At 33.3% G+C, this 19,150-nt stretch overlaps 2 protein-coding genes across 2 annotated transcripts; both read left to right on the top strand.

Annotated features, from left to right (window-relative positions):
• The first annotated feature begins 8,656 nt into the window (after nt 1-8,656).
• LOC139483448 (uncharacterized) lies at nt 8,657-16,041 on the top strand. Its single transcript, XM_071267473.1, has 4 exons — nt 8,657-8,879; nt 10,665-10,900; nt 12,625-12,826; nt 15,287-16,041. The coding sequence occupies exons 1-4, from the start codon at nt 8,657-8,659 to the stop codon at nt 16,039-16,041; spliced, it is 1,416 nt and encodes a 471-aa protein (XP_071123574.1).
• On the top strand, nt 11,924-18,734 carry LOC139482391 (ankyrin repeat domain-containing protein 50-like). The gene is made up of 2 exons (XM_071266280.1): nt 11,924-12,826; nt 15,287-18,734. Exon 2 carries the CDS (start codon nt 16,330-16,332, stop codon nt 18,604-18,606), a length of 2,277 nt encoding a protein of 758 aa, XP_071122381.1. The 5' UTR covers nt 11,924-12,826; nt 15,287-16,329; the 3' UTR covers nt 18,607-18,734.
• The last annotated feature ends 416 nt before the right edge of the window (nt 18,735-19,150 follow it).

Below are 19,150 nucleotides of genomic sequence, written 5' to 3'. Positions count from 1 at the left end.
ATTGTTTTAGACTCCAGAAGAAGAATGAACGAGATAATAAGCCGAAGACCAGTGCTTGTACGACACCTTATATTACCAGTACGTTGGAATGTCCTGCGAGTCAGGCTTTTAAGTCCAGTTTTTGTGATTACATGGAGGAATATAAACCCTTTATGTCTGATGGGTTTATTTCTATTGTTGATGATACCACTCTTCAGCCTATTAAGATTTTACGGGACACTGGAGCTTCTCAGTCTTTATTGTTAGAAGGTGTGTTGCCTTTGTCCGAGAAGACTTCTGTTGGTGCCTCCGTTTTGTTACAAGGTGTAGAGTTAGGTTGTATAGATGTTCCTCTCCATCGTATTTATCTGAAGTCAGATTTGATAACTGGACCAGTTATTGTGGGTGTTCGTCCTAATCTCCCTGTTGAGGGTGTTACATTATTGCTAGGAAATGATCTAGCTAGGAACAAAGTGGTTGCTGAACCAATTGTTACCAGTGAACCGGTGATGGATGTTAAATTACCTGAAGATGATGCTGAATTGTATCCAGCTTGTGTTGTCACTAGGGCGATGGCTAGAAAACAACAAGATGAGGATTTGCAAGAAAACCAGTTTGATTACATGGACCTTTCTGACACTTTCCTAGCCGACATTAAAGGTCCTGGTAGCTCAGAAAAGGCCATAATAAGACCACCTAATGTTAACAAAAATGTAATTATGCCATGGCCAGACGTAAACAGCCATTCATTAAACAGAAAGAACTTTTTGGAAGAACAAAATAAAGACCCTGAGGTTCTTCAGCTCTGCAAGAGGGCTCAACCACAGGAGGAAGCAGACAAAGTAGCTGAATGCTATTTCCATCAGGACGGCATTTTAATGAGGAAGTGGAGGCCTCCTGATGCTACCCCAGAGGAGGAATGGAGAGTGGTATACCAAGTGGTGGTGCCTAAAGTTTATAGGCAAGAAATTATTGGTCTTGCCCATGACACCCCCTTGGCTGGACACTTAGGTATAAGGAAGACTTGCCTTAAGATCTTGCAGCATTTCTACTGGCCCAGACTTCGAAATGATGTCGCAGAATACTGCAAATCATGCCATATATGCCAGGTTGTTGGTAAGCCTAACCAGAAAATACCACCAGCACCACTTTTGCCTATTCCAGCTTTTGACGAACCTTTCAGCAGAGTTCTAATTGACTGTGTTGGACCTTTACCAAAGACCAAGACTGGAAATGCATATTTATTGACAATCATGTGTACATCTACCCGCTTTCCTGAAGCTATTCCGCTCAGAAATATCAAGACACCTACTATTGTCAAAGCTCTTATCAAATTTTTCACGTTAGTAGGACTTCCTAAGTCTATACATTCCGACCAGGGATCAAATTTCATGTCAGGTCTATTTCAGCAAGTCGTGTACCAGTTAGGGATTGCTCAGTATAGATCAAGTGCGTACCATCCAGAATCTCAAGGTGCCTTAGAACGTTTTCATCAAACATTGAAGAACATGATTAGAACTTTTTGTCTTCAATTTGACAGAGACTGGGATGCTGGAATTCACTTTCTACTTTTTGCAGTCCGAGAGGCTGTTCAAGAATCCCTTGGATTTAGTCCCTTTGAGTTGGTATTTGGCCATACTGTAAGGGGACCGTTAAAATTGATTAAGGAAAAATGGCTTACTGAAAATAATGACTTGAATCTTTTAGACTATGTATCTAGATTTAAAGAAAAATTGTACACTGCTTGTCAAATTGCTCAGAAAAACTTAAAACATGTACAGAACAAGATGAAAATATGGTATGATAAAGATGCCAGGGACAGAGTTTTTGAGCCTGGTGATAGGGTACTTGTATTTTTGCCAGTCCCTGGACATCCTTTACAGGCTAAATATTGTGGTCCTTATACAATAGAGAGTAAAATCAATGATTTGAATTATATTGTAAAAACTCCAGGTCGGCGTAAACAAAACAGAGTGTGTCATATTAATATGTTAAAACCATATTTTGAACGTACTAATGAATGTGAGAGTAAACCAGTTGCCACTTTAGGCATGGTTAAATTTGAGAACAATCATGACAAACCAGATGTAATTGAACCACCTTTTAGTTCTAAAACTATGGAAGAGACAGTTAGATTGAAAAATTCAGAAATTTTGTCAAATTTAGACTCAAAACTTGCACATCTGTCTTTTGATCATAGATAAGAAATAAAAACTTTGGTATTTTCTTTTAAAAATCTTTTTCCAGATGTGCCAAACAAAACCACTGCTGTTTGTCATGATGTGGATGTAGGAGATGCTTCTCCAATTAAGCAACATCCTTACAGGCTCAATCCACTCAAACTTGAAGTTATGAGAAAAGAAATTAAATATATGCTTGACAATGATATTATTGAGCCGAGTAACAGTGAATGGAGCTCTCCTTGTCTCCTTGTGCCAAAACCAGATAAAACCTTTCGTTTCGTGACTGATTTCAGAAAAGTAAATTCAGTCTCAAATCTGATTCCTATCCGATTCCAAGGATAGACGATTGTATTGACAACATTGGTCAAGCAAAATTTGTGAGCAAATTTGATTTGTTGAAAGGTTATTGGCAAGTTCCATTGACACAGAGAGCTCGTGAAATATCAGCTTTTGTTACACCAGATGGCTTATTTCAATATACTGTAATGCCGTTTGGCATGAAAAGTGCACCAGCTACATTTCAAAGAATGATCAATAATGTTATAAAAGATTTAAACTGTTGTTATGCTTATATTGATGATCTAATTGTATGTAGTGATAGCTGGGAACAGCATTTAACACATTTGTATGATACTTTTGATAGATTGTTACAATCAAATTTGACTATTAATCTTGGTAAAAGTGAATTTTGTCAGGCCACTGTTGATTATTTAGGGCATACAGTTGGCCAAGGTCAAGTGAAACCTATTATGGCTAAAGTGGAAGCCATTTCCAAATTTCCTCCTCCTACAAATAGAAAACAACTTATGAGATATTTAGGCATGATTGGATTTTACAGAAAATTTTGTTCAAATTTTGCTACCGTGGTTCAACCATTGACTCATCTTTTACGAAAAGATTCTAAATTTATCTGGAGTGAAAATTGTCAAAACGCTTTTGAAAATAGCAAATCACTTTTAATTAATTGTCCAGTTCTGATTACTCCAGACTTTGAAAAACAATTTAAACTTGCCGTTGATGCAAGCGATGTAGGAATTGGAGCTGTTTTATATCAAGAGACAGATGATAATGTTGAGAAACCTATATCATATTTTTCTAAGAAATTAGATAAACATCAGAAAAATTATTCAACTATTGAAAAAGAGTGTTTTGCAATGTTGTCAGCACTTCAACATTTTGATGTATATTTGAATCCCACTGTATATCCTATTCTTGTTTGTACTGATCATAATCCTCTCACCTTCATACATAAAATGAGAAACAAGAATCAGAGGTTGACTAGGTGGAGTTTATTGTTACAGGAATATGATGTAATTGTAAAACACATTAAGGGTAAAGATAATGTAATAGCAGATGCTTTATCTAGAGCTTATTAAAACACTTTGTATATACTATGTATTTTTGTTCATATTATTCATGATAAGTTTTTGTTAAACTAAAACTTCTTTTAAGGGGGGAGGTGTTATGATATTGTAATTATTGTATTTATTTATGTTGGCCTAATTTGTGTTGTATGGCCTGATAGTTGTTTACAAAATAATCTTAGAACTGTGCAGTTTAGAAATTACTGGAACAATTACAGAATGATTGGAACTTTCCAGAATGATCCTAATAAAAGATGCGTTATATAAACTTCTACATTTTACTAGAAACTTCCATTGTAACTTTCTAGGATGTTCCAGTATAGATTGTTCTAGAATTTTCCTTGACAATTATATATATACAGACACTAAAGTTAAACGCTCACTCTTGCACTTGGACTTAGACATCGATAGACATTAGTATTCACCGCATTTGGATTGACACTTTAATTTTACAAACAACATCATACTGGATTGTGACCGTAGTAGTGAACGTAATATTCAGATTGGATTCCGAAAGATATCCGGATACAGACAAAGATAAAAGATTGGACTCATATTTTGACAGTTAAGTTGACAGTAATATTTATGTAATACTTCTTGTAAACTTTTGTATAATAAATATTGTTAAATTTTATTATTGATTTGTGTCTTTTGTTGGCTACAATTTAAAGGCGATTTCTGGCCGTAACAATAGATATAAACAATTCACCAAAGTTTTATGCAATTTTATTAAAGCCTTTTAAAGTTAATGTCCGACATGTTGACAACGGACGGACAGACAGACTGACAACAGTATTCCATTATACATCCTGTAAACAGGCCTATACAAATGAGAAAACCTTATACTGTATATTCTGCTGTAGAAGAGCCCAACATGTTCATATTGGGATACAGTTAATATATTGATATAAAGATTAGAGATTTATAAAAAAAAAAAAAACTTTCATGGCATCAAACTATAAGTATTTGCATTTGTTCTGATGATTAACAGCTAATGTACATGAGGACTGGTATGAAATCAATTATAAATGTATACATGTATAGTTCAATTCTGATCCATTGTTTCATGGTAAATAAGTTGTAGTAGGCCGGCTGTTTGAAGTTTGCAGAATATTCAACTTTGAACATCTTTTTCAGGTCTGCAATCCATATAGAACAAAGTATATCTTGTATGATTGCCAATGAAACGACTATCCACAGAGGTTCAAATAACAAAGTAAATATAGGCAACTATACAGCCTTCAAAAAAGAGAAAGAAAACAGTCCAGACATGTTAAATACGCAACAATTGAATTGAGAAAAAGTAATGGCCTGATTTACAACTTATTAACAACAGGTTCAACCCCTCCCCCACCCCAATCCCCAAAAAACAAAGTTTTAAAGAAGGTAAGAAGTAAATAAACTTTTTCAACTTATTATGGAGGATCTGGAGGGGATTCATTTCATTCCAAACAACATTTCTTTAGGGTGGATATATATAAAAATTACAAAAATGAAGGCCAACAAAAAATATATGTCTGTTTTAAGTCAGGGGACTTGTTGAAATAAGGCGACACTATCTTTACTTTTGACTCGAGTCCAGTTTATTTTTTCGCTTTATGACGGATAAAATAACTTAGGGTCAGCACTCAAAATAGGGTGGGTCGGGTAACCGTAGACAGACATATATTTTTGTTGGCCTAATATTTAATATGATTGCCAATGAGCATGATGAGACAACTATCCACAGAGGTTCAGATGACATAGCAATTACAGGCAACCATACAGCCTTCAAATATGAGGAAAACTGTCCCGACATGAAAAGTATCCCCACTAAAAAATGCTGCTTTAAAATAAGGGTAAAAAGATGTAGTCTTTTTAACTTAAATAAAGGGGGGTTTGGGGGGGGGGGTTAATTACGAATCCGGGTTCGCCCTGATTTATGTTCGCCCTAGTACCTGTTCGCCAAGGGTCCATTCGCCCTGATTTTTTCCCCTTCTAATTGTTGTCTAGTAGCATTATTTAAAGTATTTGTTAAAGTTTGTTGAAAAATACTGGAGTACAATGTATTTATCCTTAATGCTATTTGTTAACAAAATAATTGTATTCAGTCAATCACGCATGTATGCAGTATGACTAGTCTTAGAGTATAAATAAATTAACTTGTAAATCCGTTTCATTATTTACAGTTTGTACATCATTGTTTTTATTAATTTCAAGCTGAAATTCAGAATATTTTATCCAAAAAAAAAACGTTTGTTTTTATTATTAATCCATCAAAAGACAAATACCACAATCAGTGATCCGAATTATTTTGTCATTGAACAATTAATTATCCTAAACAAGCCATAAACTTTTAAATATTTCAATGTTTCCATAAACTCCATAAAACAAGAATAGACATGATACATATATACCATAGAAATATCTGAATAAGTTTATTCAACTTCAATGCTCTGAATATTAATATTTTTATAGTAGAGCAAACGGACTCTATGGGCGGACGAATTCAGAGCGAACGGACCTAGGGCGAACATGTTATTAGGGTGAACGGTCCCGATACCGGTCATTACCATAAGAACAACTTTTCTAAAAGATGATTCCACATATATTCATTGTATTTTCAATGAATAATAAATATTGAAGTGTAGCTCAGGCATCTGAGAACAGACTATTGAATTGAATCGGTACATCTATACATTTTTGTTCAGGGTCAATCGACATCAATTTTTTGGCCGCTCTAATAGACATCCAATTTTTAGCTTCTCGAATTGACGTCAGGTTTATGGCCATATGCCAAGATCCAAACGTCGAGATATTTGGCCTGACATGTTGCATTATATGGAAATGTCCAAAACAAATGAACAACACTGCAAATTGGGACTTAAAAGATTTATACATGTTATACCAACTGAAACTTCGATTGTCTGAGAGAGATGTAAAGACAGTTCTAGGTCAATATCTTCACAACAAAATAAAAACTATAAATTTGTTGAAAAATATCTAACGAAGTCCAAATTATAACACTCTCAAAACAGTTAGCTTTACATCTTTATTTTGTCCATTGTTGAAGACTGATTGTTGCCCTCTATAGATATGTCCTATATGTCGTTTTGTTTTCTTTGTCTTTGGGTCCTCATTGACGTTGGGTCCTCATTGACGTATACTCGTATGTAATTTATCAATGTGAATATAAATGAAATTCGTCAGCGTAGAACGACCTTACCCCCCCCCCCTTTCCCCATCCTTTTCTAGATAAAAATAAGGATGGGGATGGGGTGTACCTTCAGGTGTACCTCCCTATTTCTTGATTCTACTGTGATAGTCGAGTTTGTCATATATCTTTACACCGTCATTTCTAGAATTTCAAACTTCTGTGACTATACATGTACATGTATATATTTGTTTTGTTATTGGTAAATTCGATATGGCAGTATGGTATTTGCGGAATTCCCACGTAAATGCCATGAGTCAATTGGGATATAAAGCATCATAAAATTGAGCTCTGTTCATTAAAAAACACATACAAACATACGTTTATCATACAACTCAAAATGTAAACAACCCCTAAAATGCAATGTTATACTTGTCTATCCCAAATTCATGTATTTGGTTTTGATGTTATATTTGTTTTTCTCGTGGGATTTTGTCTGATGATTGGTCCGTTTCTGTGTGTGTTACATTGTAGTGTTGTGTCGTTGTTCTCCTCTTATATTTATTGCGTTTCCCTCAGTTTTAGTTTGTTACCCCGATTTTGTTTTTTGTCCATGGATTTATGAGTTTGAACAGCGGTATACTACTGTTGCCTTTATTTATATGGAATCGTCCAACATACATTTATCATACGACTCAAAATGTTAACAACCCCTAAAATACAATGTTATAGAGAATCGTCCATAGCAGGTGAAAGACATAGAATTCACGAATACACGGTTTCCGCTGATTTTGTCAGTTGGTTAGTCCAAATAATTATGACGTCTTTGAAGCTATTTCTTCCTGTAGAAGTAAGGCGTCAAAAAAAAAATATAATAGCCTTTCAAGATGTCATAATTATTTGGACTATCAGTTGGTATGACTGACATTAGATGAAATAAAAATAGATATGTCAGCTGATAAAATATTCAATAGTTTTTTGTTGGTTGAAATGTCCTTATATGTGATGGGTTTATGCAGCACATGTATCCCTTTACCAGTTCACTGGCTTCAGTTATTATTTACCAGTTCACTGGCTTCAGTTTTGAAAAATAGACAACAGTAGAGACTAAATGTGTACAAACCTGACATCTAACTATGTTGTAGAAAATGTGATCATCAATTTATCAAAAATATATACACAGAGAACAATATATTTCACAATACATATGCATTAATCCAAATTTACATCCATTCGTACGGTCTCATTTAAAGAATTTCCCGCTGAAATGTGATGTGATATAAACATGGAATTGTCCACACCGATACAGGTGAAATACGTACAATTACAATTGTGGACACAGCAATAAGATCAGATATAAGACCCTCATCAGCTCGGTGTAAAGTAAAAAAAAATGTAAAAATCAATTATTCAATAAATTTGTTCGATGAATCTTGAAGTGAAGACTAATAAAAATTTTCGTGTATAGAGTGAACCCCCTAAATAAAATAATACTGTGTTTTTTGACGACTTCCCACCGCGATGATCGATAGAAATTATATTTTCCTTTATAGTATTTTAACTATCTAATCTAATTACGGTACCGATTTAATTTTCATTCCTTAAACAAAAATGCGAAATAAAGGCTCCTATCGTGGTATGGTCAATGTTTCACATGAAAGCAAAAATCAGAGTGACAACAAAGATTAACATTAATTATAAACTATCAGACATGGTTTACTAGTTTAAATATCGTGACTAAAATTAGAACTATAGACATTACAACCATTTAACGAAAAAGTCAATACCATGTTTTAAATATAGCAATAGACATAACAAAGATCATTCTTAAACCAGTTGTGTGAGCGAGCTGAGAAAAAAAAACAGAACTAGCTAATAGCAATTTGATGTAATTGTATTTCAAGAGACTTTGATGATCCTCTGTATATAGGAGAGCCCTGTATCTGTAACTGTATACAAGACAAAACTGGAATCCTTCATTTAGATAGACGGACAAAATGGCGTCTGCGTTGCCGTCACTAGAGGAGGAAAATTATTTGCGAATGAGTCTGCTTCTGACTGGAATTTCTCCACGTGCAGTTAGAGTCCTGTTTGATCATGAATTTGCTCCGGAATGTCTATATTCTTCATTGAAGAAGGAATACTACAATCTAAATAAGCTGAAAAAAACCCATAGAATCAATCAGACACAATGGGATCTTCTATTTCCTCCATCTCAAGGTAAGCACTGACATGTTTGGTACAATTTATAATTGAACATTATGCTTATAGCCACTACAAGGATGTATGTATTTATTTATCCACTACTACCGATGACACTCTTGTTCGTATACATGTTTAATTGATTCAAAATAAAAAGATGAATTAATTCGGGAACATTTGTTTTCTTTGCTTATTTATTCGTAGAAATTATAAATTTAAAAAGGCGTGAGATATATGTGAAAAATATAGCAACTGTGTGACACTGAAATGCGAACAATTTGTTCTGGTTAACGAATTCTTACGAAAGAGGGACGAAAGATACCAAAGTCAAACTCATAAATCTAAAATAAACTGACAACGCCATGGCTAAAAATGAAAAAGACAAACAGACAATATATGATCTGCAGATATGATAAACCAAACTCTACCTCTATGACCCGAGTCTGGAACAATATGAAGGATTGATATAATCAATTCTAATGCAACAACGTTTGTAACGTTCATTTTGATTGGATAACGTCACTTTCTTACATGGCATCAATTGACAATTGATGCTATGGGACGTACGCGCAAGCGCAGACGGCATTTGACAGATTTTAAATACATGTTTTAACGTTGTTTTCTGTCAGTTTCATTAGAATGGAGATAACAATATTGTATTTTAAGCTCCGACGGCATCAATTTGGGATTTGATGGTCGCAAATATCCGTTTACTGTCTCCGCTAACGCGTCGCCAGTAAACTTAATTTGCGACCATCAAATCCCCAATTGATGCCGTCGGAGCTTAAAATACAATACAGTTATCTCCTAAATATCTGCTAGTGACTAAGTAATCAGCATCTCAAAATTCACAAAACAGTTTTAGAAGGATTTTAATTTTACTTCCCATGATTACTTCATACAATGAGCAGTTACGCAATTTATTATTAAACACAGATATTTGATTTTCCCGCACATCTGGTATATTACTTATTCAGTCACCACGCATTAGGAAATTTTAAGAACTTTCACTCTAAGACCGTGTGTCGTTGTCCAATATTATTCAACTGGCTTTATGTTCTCATTTGCAAAATTTGAATAAAGAATATACATTAAAAATTAGTTATTGTTTAAACTCCATGGGGAAACCAGGTTCAATCCACAATTTTCTACATACAATACCTGCACCAAGTCAGAAATATGACAGTTGTTGTCCATTTGTTTGATGGGTTTGATTTTGCCGTTTGATTAGTGACTTTCCGTTTTAAATTTTCCTCGGAGTTCAGTATTTTTTGGATTTTACTTTGATCGCCAATGGTTTTGACTGATCTGTTTTACGGAATCAGTATTATAGCTGTTTTGATGCGAGTGCCAATGATGAGTCTAATGTAGACCAAACACGCCTCTTGTTTACCAATTTTTTTAGATTGGTACCTTAAGAGTGTTTTATTTCATTTGTTGTATTTAACTGAAAATATAGTTACATCATTTAACGCACAATTTGTGCCAGTATGATAATTTTAAGAGCTAACGCTTCCTTCAACTGATAAATTCGGGGACGAAGGATGACAGTTTTTTTTTAATTAAATCAATTAAATCTGTTTTAATATATTTTAGGGAATGTAAAAAAGTATTTAAGTTTTCTTTCCTCCCGTTCAGAAAAGCCACAACACTGCCTATCAGATTTTCCAATGCGGCAGCAGGGAACATGAACATAATTTATAGTGCATCATAAATTGATAAACAATTATTAAATTGGCATCTATAGAAAAAAATTGTTCTGATGAATCTGTTGTATTTACTTCGATATTTCATAATTTCTAGGTGTTCCTGATTCCAAAATGTTTGACATCACTTTGATGATGACATTACTTAGAAATCTGACTTCTATTAATCCCTCTCATGATGGATTTGACCGTTTACCAAAATCTACAGAGACGACACTTGGTGCTGATTTGGCTAGAATAAAATTTTACAGAAACCGCCTGGCTCATCTGGATGATGCCAAAATAGACCAAGTGTCATTCATTACTGACTGGAATGATGTCACTATAGTGTATGTATTGCTCTTCTTTTATATGAAAATTATAAACATCAAGTGTATAGGTAAACCGGATAGTACTTATATATCATCACTAGGCATCTGTCTTCTGTCCTTTGTTAACTTTATTTAAATTCCATCGAATGCCTTACACGTATTTGGTGTTTCTGTTTTTTAGTACTCCTGAAGTTTTAATTAAATTTGACTTTTCAGTGTATTTGTTTCCATCGCAAATGAGGAGTAAAATAAACGTGCGTAATGCGTAAAAAGCCTGGTATCTACTTTTTATAAAGATAGAATTTGATGACAAATGTCCAGGGGGAAACTTATGTGTAACAAATCCTACAAAATATGTTTTTGGGGAGTATATTTAGAGACGACAACAGTTAGTGTTTCACCCCATTCTTTTACGAAAATAAATATTTTAAAAGAAAATCTAGACGTACGATAAATTAAATTTGGTCAGTTCTCTACTGAAACCGTTTAGACAGCACATTTCTAACGCGTTTAAAAACATAATATATAATTTCATATTCGAATCTATTGATACTGTAACAGTCAATTAAGTCGTATGTGATCAATGCCGATAAATACAAATTAGTTATCAAACATAATCACCTATGAAACTACTGAGACAGTATTTGCAACACTTAGCAGAACTATCATTTCTAATAGGATGTTTAATTTTAAAATTATGTTAGATATGCCTGCACTTTAAAAGACTAGACTATCGATTCCATAGTTAAAATTAGTTCAGGTTCCTTCAAGCCTTTATAGTCTAGGTTGAAATACATTGTCATCAATTGATTTAGGAGACTAAGTTATTAAAAACTAATGCATATGATAAAGATATACTTATTGACTAACTCCATGGAAACATCATCGACCTCTTTTTCTATATTGAAATTCAAAATTGATCGATATAGTATTTCAAACGGTTATTATAAAGAAATCTTTCAATATGTGTGACAACTTATCTGCATGGATATATTTATCTTCAAATTTTTAATAAACTAGTTCGTTGCATTTAAATGATACTTTTATTCATTTAAATGGTAAACGTAAATATAGATTACCTTCTATTTGATAGACAACGTATTTGTTGAATTTGTTGATATTTCAGCAGACAGTCGATATTCTAATTTGGCTTTCTGCCAAGTTTGTTGTCGTACTTATATAAAGCGATTTCAAACAGAACCTTTTCAAAAAGAAAATTAGCCTCAAGAACTGTCATATTCATGACTTGGTGCACGCATTTTCTTATGTAGAGAATGGTGAATTGAACCTGGTTTAATAGCTAGCTAAATCTCTCACTTGTCTGGCAGTCGCAATAAATTTCAAACGATTTTCATGAAACATTTAAATACTAATACTTATGAATGCTACACGCTCAGTTATGTTTAATTGTTTTACTTTCTATGTCAATATAGATTGAAAGTTACTTAATATTACAATAATAATAGAGTTAACTTTCGTTTTTTTATCGCTCACTGAAAAAATATAAACTTACAATTTTGACAAGTATTATTAATAGTTCACTTTTCTCTCCTTTTGAATTGATATTGAGAATGAAAAGTCTGATTGGTCAATTTTCAATTCCATTTCTACACTTTGATGTTCTAGAAATCTGAACTATTTAAACGTGTTTCAGTAAAACATTTACAATATAGCATTTGCATACACAGTTTAACTTAATCAAAATCTTTACTTTTTAATCTTTTAATCTTCTCGTATCTATTCCAGGCGATTGGTCGAGTAGGAGGGCATCAATTTCAGTTAGAATGTGATAATTTAAAAAACAAAACTCTTGATCAAACAAGCCACGAAATAATGCTGGAAATCAAAAGTTCGAATGATGAAATCAGAGAACTAAAACAGTCATTGAATAGTCTAAAGAAAGAGATTGAAATTTCTCAGCAGGATGACATACCAAGGAATGTTAGAGGTAACATTAGGATAAGTGTTCTTTGGAACACTTTCAAATGTTAAGGTTTAAATGTTCTTGGTGAAGGTATTTCAAGAAAACTACTGCGAACGCATTCAAAAAATTAAAGTGTTATTCTTATAAGTGAATACATGATGTTTAAAGACACAAACTAAGAGGGCAGTGTTTTACTTTGGAATGTCCATTCACAGAAGTCATGTTTGGATGTGCTAGTCTTATAAGTTAAAGTACATTTGATAACATAGAAAATTTAGGCCTCTTTCGGTATTGATACTGTGATGCATTTTATTTATTTAGCTTTCACAACTTATGTTGTTGCGCATTAAAGATGGAGATAACTAAAGAAACGCTTTTTGTCGCATAATAATATGGTAATACACGATTTACCGGGTAAAAACATTTAATTCTTATTCGAACACTTTCAGATATAGTTTGTTTGCCACATTTGATTTTAAGGGTAAAAATAAGTTGCAAAAACATGGTAAATACAGTGAGACGATGTTAGGGAATTGTTTCACATTGCTCGTTGGTTGTTACTGGGAGGCCAGGTTGTTACGTTATGATGTGACATAGAGTTCATGTTGTTTTATCCCAATCCATGCTGTTAAAACTAGAAGTTGTAGAATTTAGATCTCATAAGATTGTGTTTGAAACGTTTTAAGAGAAAGACAGTTTTTGAACATTGGCAAGTTTTGAATACATATGTCAAAGAGGACATATTGCTCTGTTATGATATTAGAAAAAATTAAGAAGATGAGTTTTAGTGTTGGAATGTAAGACGTTAACACTTTTAAGTCAAGTTGAAATTTTTTAAATTCAAGCAAAAATAACTTAGATGTCGGTTTGAACTACAAAAATATAGATTAATAATCAAAGGTACCAGTATTATACTGTGATTCTATGTTGTAACCTTGAAATGTAGACGGTGAAATGTAATGGGCAAAAATGAGAAATTAAGCTTTATTTTTAGATTTAATTTGATTGAATGATAGGTGATATACACCACTTTTAGCACTATTGACCCTTTTCTTGGCTGTCAGTTTTTATTGGTGCAGCACACACTGAGAAATTGAAAATAACCTTCAAAGTTAAACAAAACTTACCAAGAGTAGAATATTACAGAATATTACAGAAATAAAGATACAGAAGAAAAATACATGGGAGTACTCAAACATCATTAAGTCTAAATAAAAACTGACAATAGCATTTCCTAACACAAACACAACAAAGGGAAGAACACCCATAATTAGAATCAAAATTATACACTTACAATTAAAAATTACAAGAGATTTAGATGAACATTTTATGCGAACCTATTTTGTGTGTGTTTTGATTTGAAAATATGGTGAACTTTGATAACATAACGGTACCTTGTGAAACTCATTGTCGAAAAATGTAAAAGATAAATCTAAACAAACGTCACCTTTTGTATCTAGTGTTTCCAATTAATTTATTGTCTAATATAAATCAATCATACATACACATAAACATGATCGATTGATTGATTGATTAATTGATTGTTGGTGTTTTAATGCCACTTTTAAGCGCCAATTATGGGCTATTTTGTGACGTCAGATTATTTTGATGGAGGAAGCCGGATTGCCCGGAGAAAACCATCGATCTTCGATAGGAAAACTGGCAATCCTAGTCAATTAAGATTGGAGTCGAATGAACCTGCATGGATGGGGTTAGAACTTACATTCTCAGTGTTGACTTGCTAGTGATTACACTAGTAGAACTACCCAGACCACTTGTCCACCGAGGCCCCACGCAATTAAATCGATCGGGTGTTAAAGAGATTCGGCTTAAAATGGACTGGTTGATAATTCGATAAACTTAATGCTTGCTTTAGAGGTTCACAAACAAAACAATCTTGTGTGTTAAAGTTTTGACATGTTATACAGGTTTTTGTAAGGGATTCACTCTTAAATATCAGGTAATATATGCCATCAGAGTTTTATCATTCTTGTCACAAGTTATTACTGAACACCAGCAAGATTTAACATAAGTTCCCTGGAGATTAATTACTTCCAATCTATAATGATCCATGATTCATGACTAAAATTTCAAATAATTAAACAATAGTTTGAATTTTTAGGGTAAATGTGTACACTTGTGAAGACAGAAAACCGATGGATGTTTTTGAATATTCTGCTTTGGTTTTTATACACTCAAACTTTGTATGGTGTTTGCTTTTTGTATTTTTTTTATGTAAATCACACTTTCTAATAGGTTATTTTAGAAACAATTACTTTAGTAAATGATTGTATAATTGCATGAACATTAAACAAAACATATGATAGAAATTATGTCAATATTAGAACACCTGCTACTTCATAAAAAGATTAACGAAAAAAGGTCCACCACATTTATACATGGAACACCAAATATACTGCCAGACATACAATGCCATTATATACATTATTCTAATCTGTGTTTTATTTCTAATTTTATTTTTAGATGATCATGAAGATGATATTCGAGACTGGGAAAAAGATGATGAGACATTTGTAGAAACAAGAGCATCAGAATATGTTATGTCGTGTCTTTCAGAATGTAATATAGCTGTTGTAACAGGAAGTTCAGGGACTGGAAAATCCTTTCTCATCCACCATGCTGCTTTAGAGTTACATCGTCAGAAATGTTTTGATATAATACCTTTATCATTTGTAACGGCGCCTTCGGATTTAATTCGTTATAAGAGTAAAATTAGAAATCAGGTTTTTGTTATTGATGATATATGTGGTAAAAGAGCAATTAATGTACATTGTGTAAATATATGGAAAGACTTCCCTGAAAAGTTAAAATCTATATTCCAATTAAATTCGGTCGAAACAGAAGAAACCATAAGGACCAAACTTCTAATTTCCTGTAGGCTTCAAGTGTTTAATGACTCACAGTTCAAATGCTTAAAACTTTTTACAGAAAATGCTTTTGATCTTCAAACTGAACCGCTTTGTCTTCTTCCAGACGAAAGATTATTAGTGATCAAGAAATATTTAACAAGCGAAAAAATTAATCATGTAATAGATCATTTATGCGATTTTGACTTCTTCCCACTACTCTGCAAAATGTCCAAAAACCTGTCGTTTGACAAACTAAAACTGCTCTTCACATCACCGATTGAAACAATAAAAGAAGATATTGAATATATGATAGAATCGGATAACTATCAATTATGTGCCTTGATTTTATGTATTTTGTTTGAAGAATGATTTAAAGAAGAATGGATTAAAGGTAGATCGAAAACGGTACCAATAATATTAAGAAAAAAACTGATTGAAATAACTTTTCATTGTAACATTGATTTGGGTCGAGATTGTGCAAGACTATCTTTAGAAAAAGCATTTTCGGCATTATTGGGAACGTTTCTGAAGAAAATTGGAACAAATTATAGCATAATACATGACACAATATACGATATTGTATTAGTTGTATGCGCACAAGCATATAAGGAATGTTTTGTCAGATATGCCAATGGTAAGTTTATCAGCAATCGATATATGTTCAAATCGATTGAAGTAAATCCCGCCGATGACGATATTGTACTTTTGGAAGACATGGAATACGAGTATTTTGACAGATTAGTAGACGATTTGAAACAACGGGATATCTACAGCACCCTACATAATAAACTGTTAGTTCACGAACCGTTTCGAGAAAAACTTCTAAGATTCCTTAACAACAATGCCGACGATTTAAAAGATGTTTTCAAGCAAATTGATAACAATGGATTAAAATTGGTGTCAGGAGAGGTTCATTTTTGGGATGAATCAGATATTGACGATTCGAGTGGTGAATATAGAGTTGAAGACATCACGTTCCCGTTAATAGAAGCAGCTACCGAGGGGTATGTTGATATTGTTGAATTCCTAATAAAAATGAAATGCAATGTAAATCATTTAGACAGCTTTGGTAGATCAGCCTTATATAGAGCTTGTGAAGGCGGATTCCACGATGTTGTAGAAATTTTATTAATTCATGGCGCTGACACTTCTTTGTGTCATGAAGACGAATCATCGCCATTACATATGGCATGTAGAGCAGGAAAAACTAGTATTGTGCAATTGCTTCTTGCTAATAATGTTGATGTCTGTGAACTTGACCAAGACAATATATCACCGTTACGCATATCATGTGAGCAAGGAAACATAGATATAGTGAGACTACTACTCCAGAATGAAGCTAACGTTAATATGTCCGATATTTGGATGAAGCATTGTCCTCTCCAGATGGCATGTGACGCTGGCCATTTAAATGTAGTGAAACTATTGCTTGAAAACGATGCAGATGTAAACAGCGTGTCTGAATTTAATGACACTCCTTTGAGTCTGGCATGCGAGGGAAGTTTTGCTGATATAGTAAGAGTGTTACTGGAAAACAAAGCTGAGATTTTTGAAACAATACCCAGCAAATCGCCTCTGTTTATAGCTTGTCAAAATGAAAATGCAGGGATTGTGCAAATGTTACTGGACAGCAATAACAATGTTTATCCAGGTATATATGAATGGGATGGAAGACCACATTTACCCTTGGCTGCTGCTTGCGCAAGTAACCAAGTGTATATTATGCAGATGTTACTACAGAAATGTAGCGACAAAATTTCTTGTTTTGACATGTGCTTTTCTATGCGTACGGCCTCGTTTTGTGGTTGCACAGACATTGTAAATGTATTTATGAAAAACGCAGATCTTCTTTTCAGTAAAAAACGCATTAGTGTGATAAATGAGTCTATGTATTTAGCATGCAAAGGAGGACATATAGAGACCGTTCAGTATTTTCTGTCTCAAGGTATTGATGTGTTTCAATACTCCGATGCTGGTCGATCATTGGTACATGCTACTTGTGAATCATCTCTTGAAAACGGAGGTCATAAAGCTGTTATAAGTCTGTTGATTCAAAATAAGTTAGACATCTCCAAACCTGACAATGATGGATTATCACCTTTACATTTAGCCTGTCAAAATTGTTTACTTTCTGTATGTGAGTTTCTTATAAGTAACAATGCGAATGTTAATATGCAAGACTATCAAAGCAAGTCACCTTTACATTTCGCCTGTCAAAGTGATTCGTTATCTTTATGTGAATTTCTTATAAGTATCAAAGCAAATGTTAACATGCAAGACTACCAAAACAAGTCACCTTTACATTTCGCCTGCGAGAGAATTGAACCAAATATCGACATCATTGAAGTATTGCTAAAAAATAAAGCAAGCTTTGAATTGTTTGATATCGCCGGTAAAACCCCCCTTCATGTAATTTGCGAAAGATTCCAAAACTTTCGACAAGATACTAAACATTTTAATATGTTTCTCCTTGAAATATCTTCGAAATACAAGTCGATAGTCAAATCACTTATTAGTTATGGGGCAGATGTGAATGCACGTGACAATGAAGGAGAAACACCATTACATAAAACATGTAGGTATGGAAATAATGAACTGGTAAAAACAATACTTTCATCGAATAAATCAGACCTCAATTTACGCAATAAAGAAGGTCAGACACCATTGTATCTAGCGTGCAAATTCAGCCATGAGCAAGTAATTAAGATATTATTAGAGAGACAGGCCGATACTACTTTAGAAGATAAAGATGGAAAATCTCCACTTGATGTATCTTTAGAAATGTTAAAATCATTAGAAGAAAAATGCAACTATTTTAAGATTTTTTTTAGGGATGAGGTTGATAATCTGAACGATCTGAATTCCAAATGTAATGTCTTAAAGCATATTGTTTCCCTTTTGACTGAGTTCAGTGCACACATATCGAAGTCATGAAGACAGAAATATACAGAAAAGATCAGTCTCAATTCTATTTGAAAATGTAACAACACTGCTCAATAACTGCTGGCATTTTTGTTTACATGTAATAATCTATGATAACAATATATTGAATAAATTTATAGCAAGAGAATTTACTTTATATTTTTATGATATATTCAGCAATTATTTCTTTTTCATATAAGTTGAACAAAAAAAATTTTACATTAACATTAATGGTAAAGGAGATACACCCGTATAGCGGGTTATTTTCACGGGTGTAAAATTTCGCGATTTTCATTGAATAAGGTATACGAAAAAATTTGGCGGTTATTATTTTGGCGGATTCAACATTTTTAACATTACCTTTGCATGTACACTTTTAAATTGGCGGAATTTATTTTGGCGATTTTGTTCTATCCGCGAAAATAAGCGAAAATTAATACCCTGCGAAAATAACCCGCTATACGGTAATGCATTCCGTGTTGTTTTATTGATGATAACGAAATTACATTTGTTTTTGAAGAAATCATTTTACTCTATTAAAGAGTTTTATGATGTT

Source organism: Mytilus edulis, chromosome 7 (assembly GCF_963676685.1).
Source record: "Mytilus edulis chromosome 7, xbMytEdul2.2, whole genome shotgun sequence".
Lineage (NCBI taxonomy): Eukaryota > Metazoa > Mollusca > Bivalvia > Mytilida > Mytilidae > Mytilus > Mytilus edulis.
The sequence above is the reverse complement of the archived record's forward strand: the minus strand, read 5'-3'. Positions and strand labels throughout refer to the sequence as shown.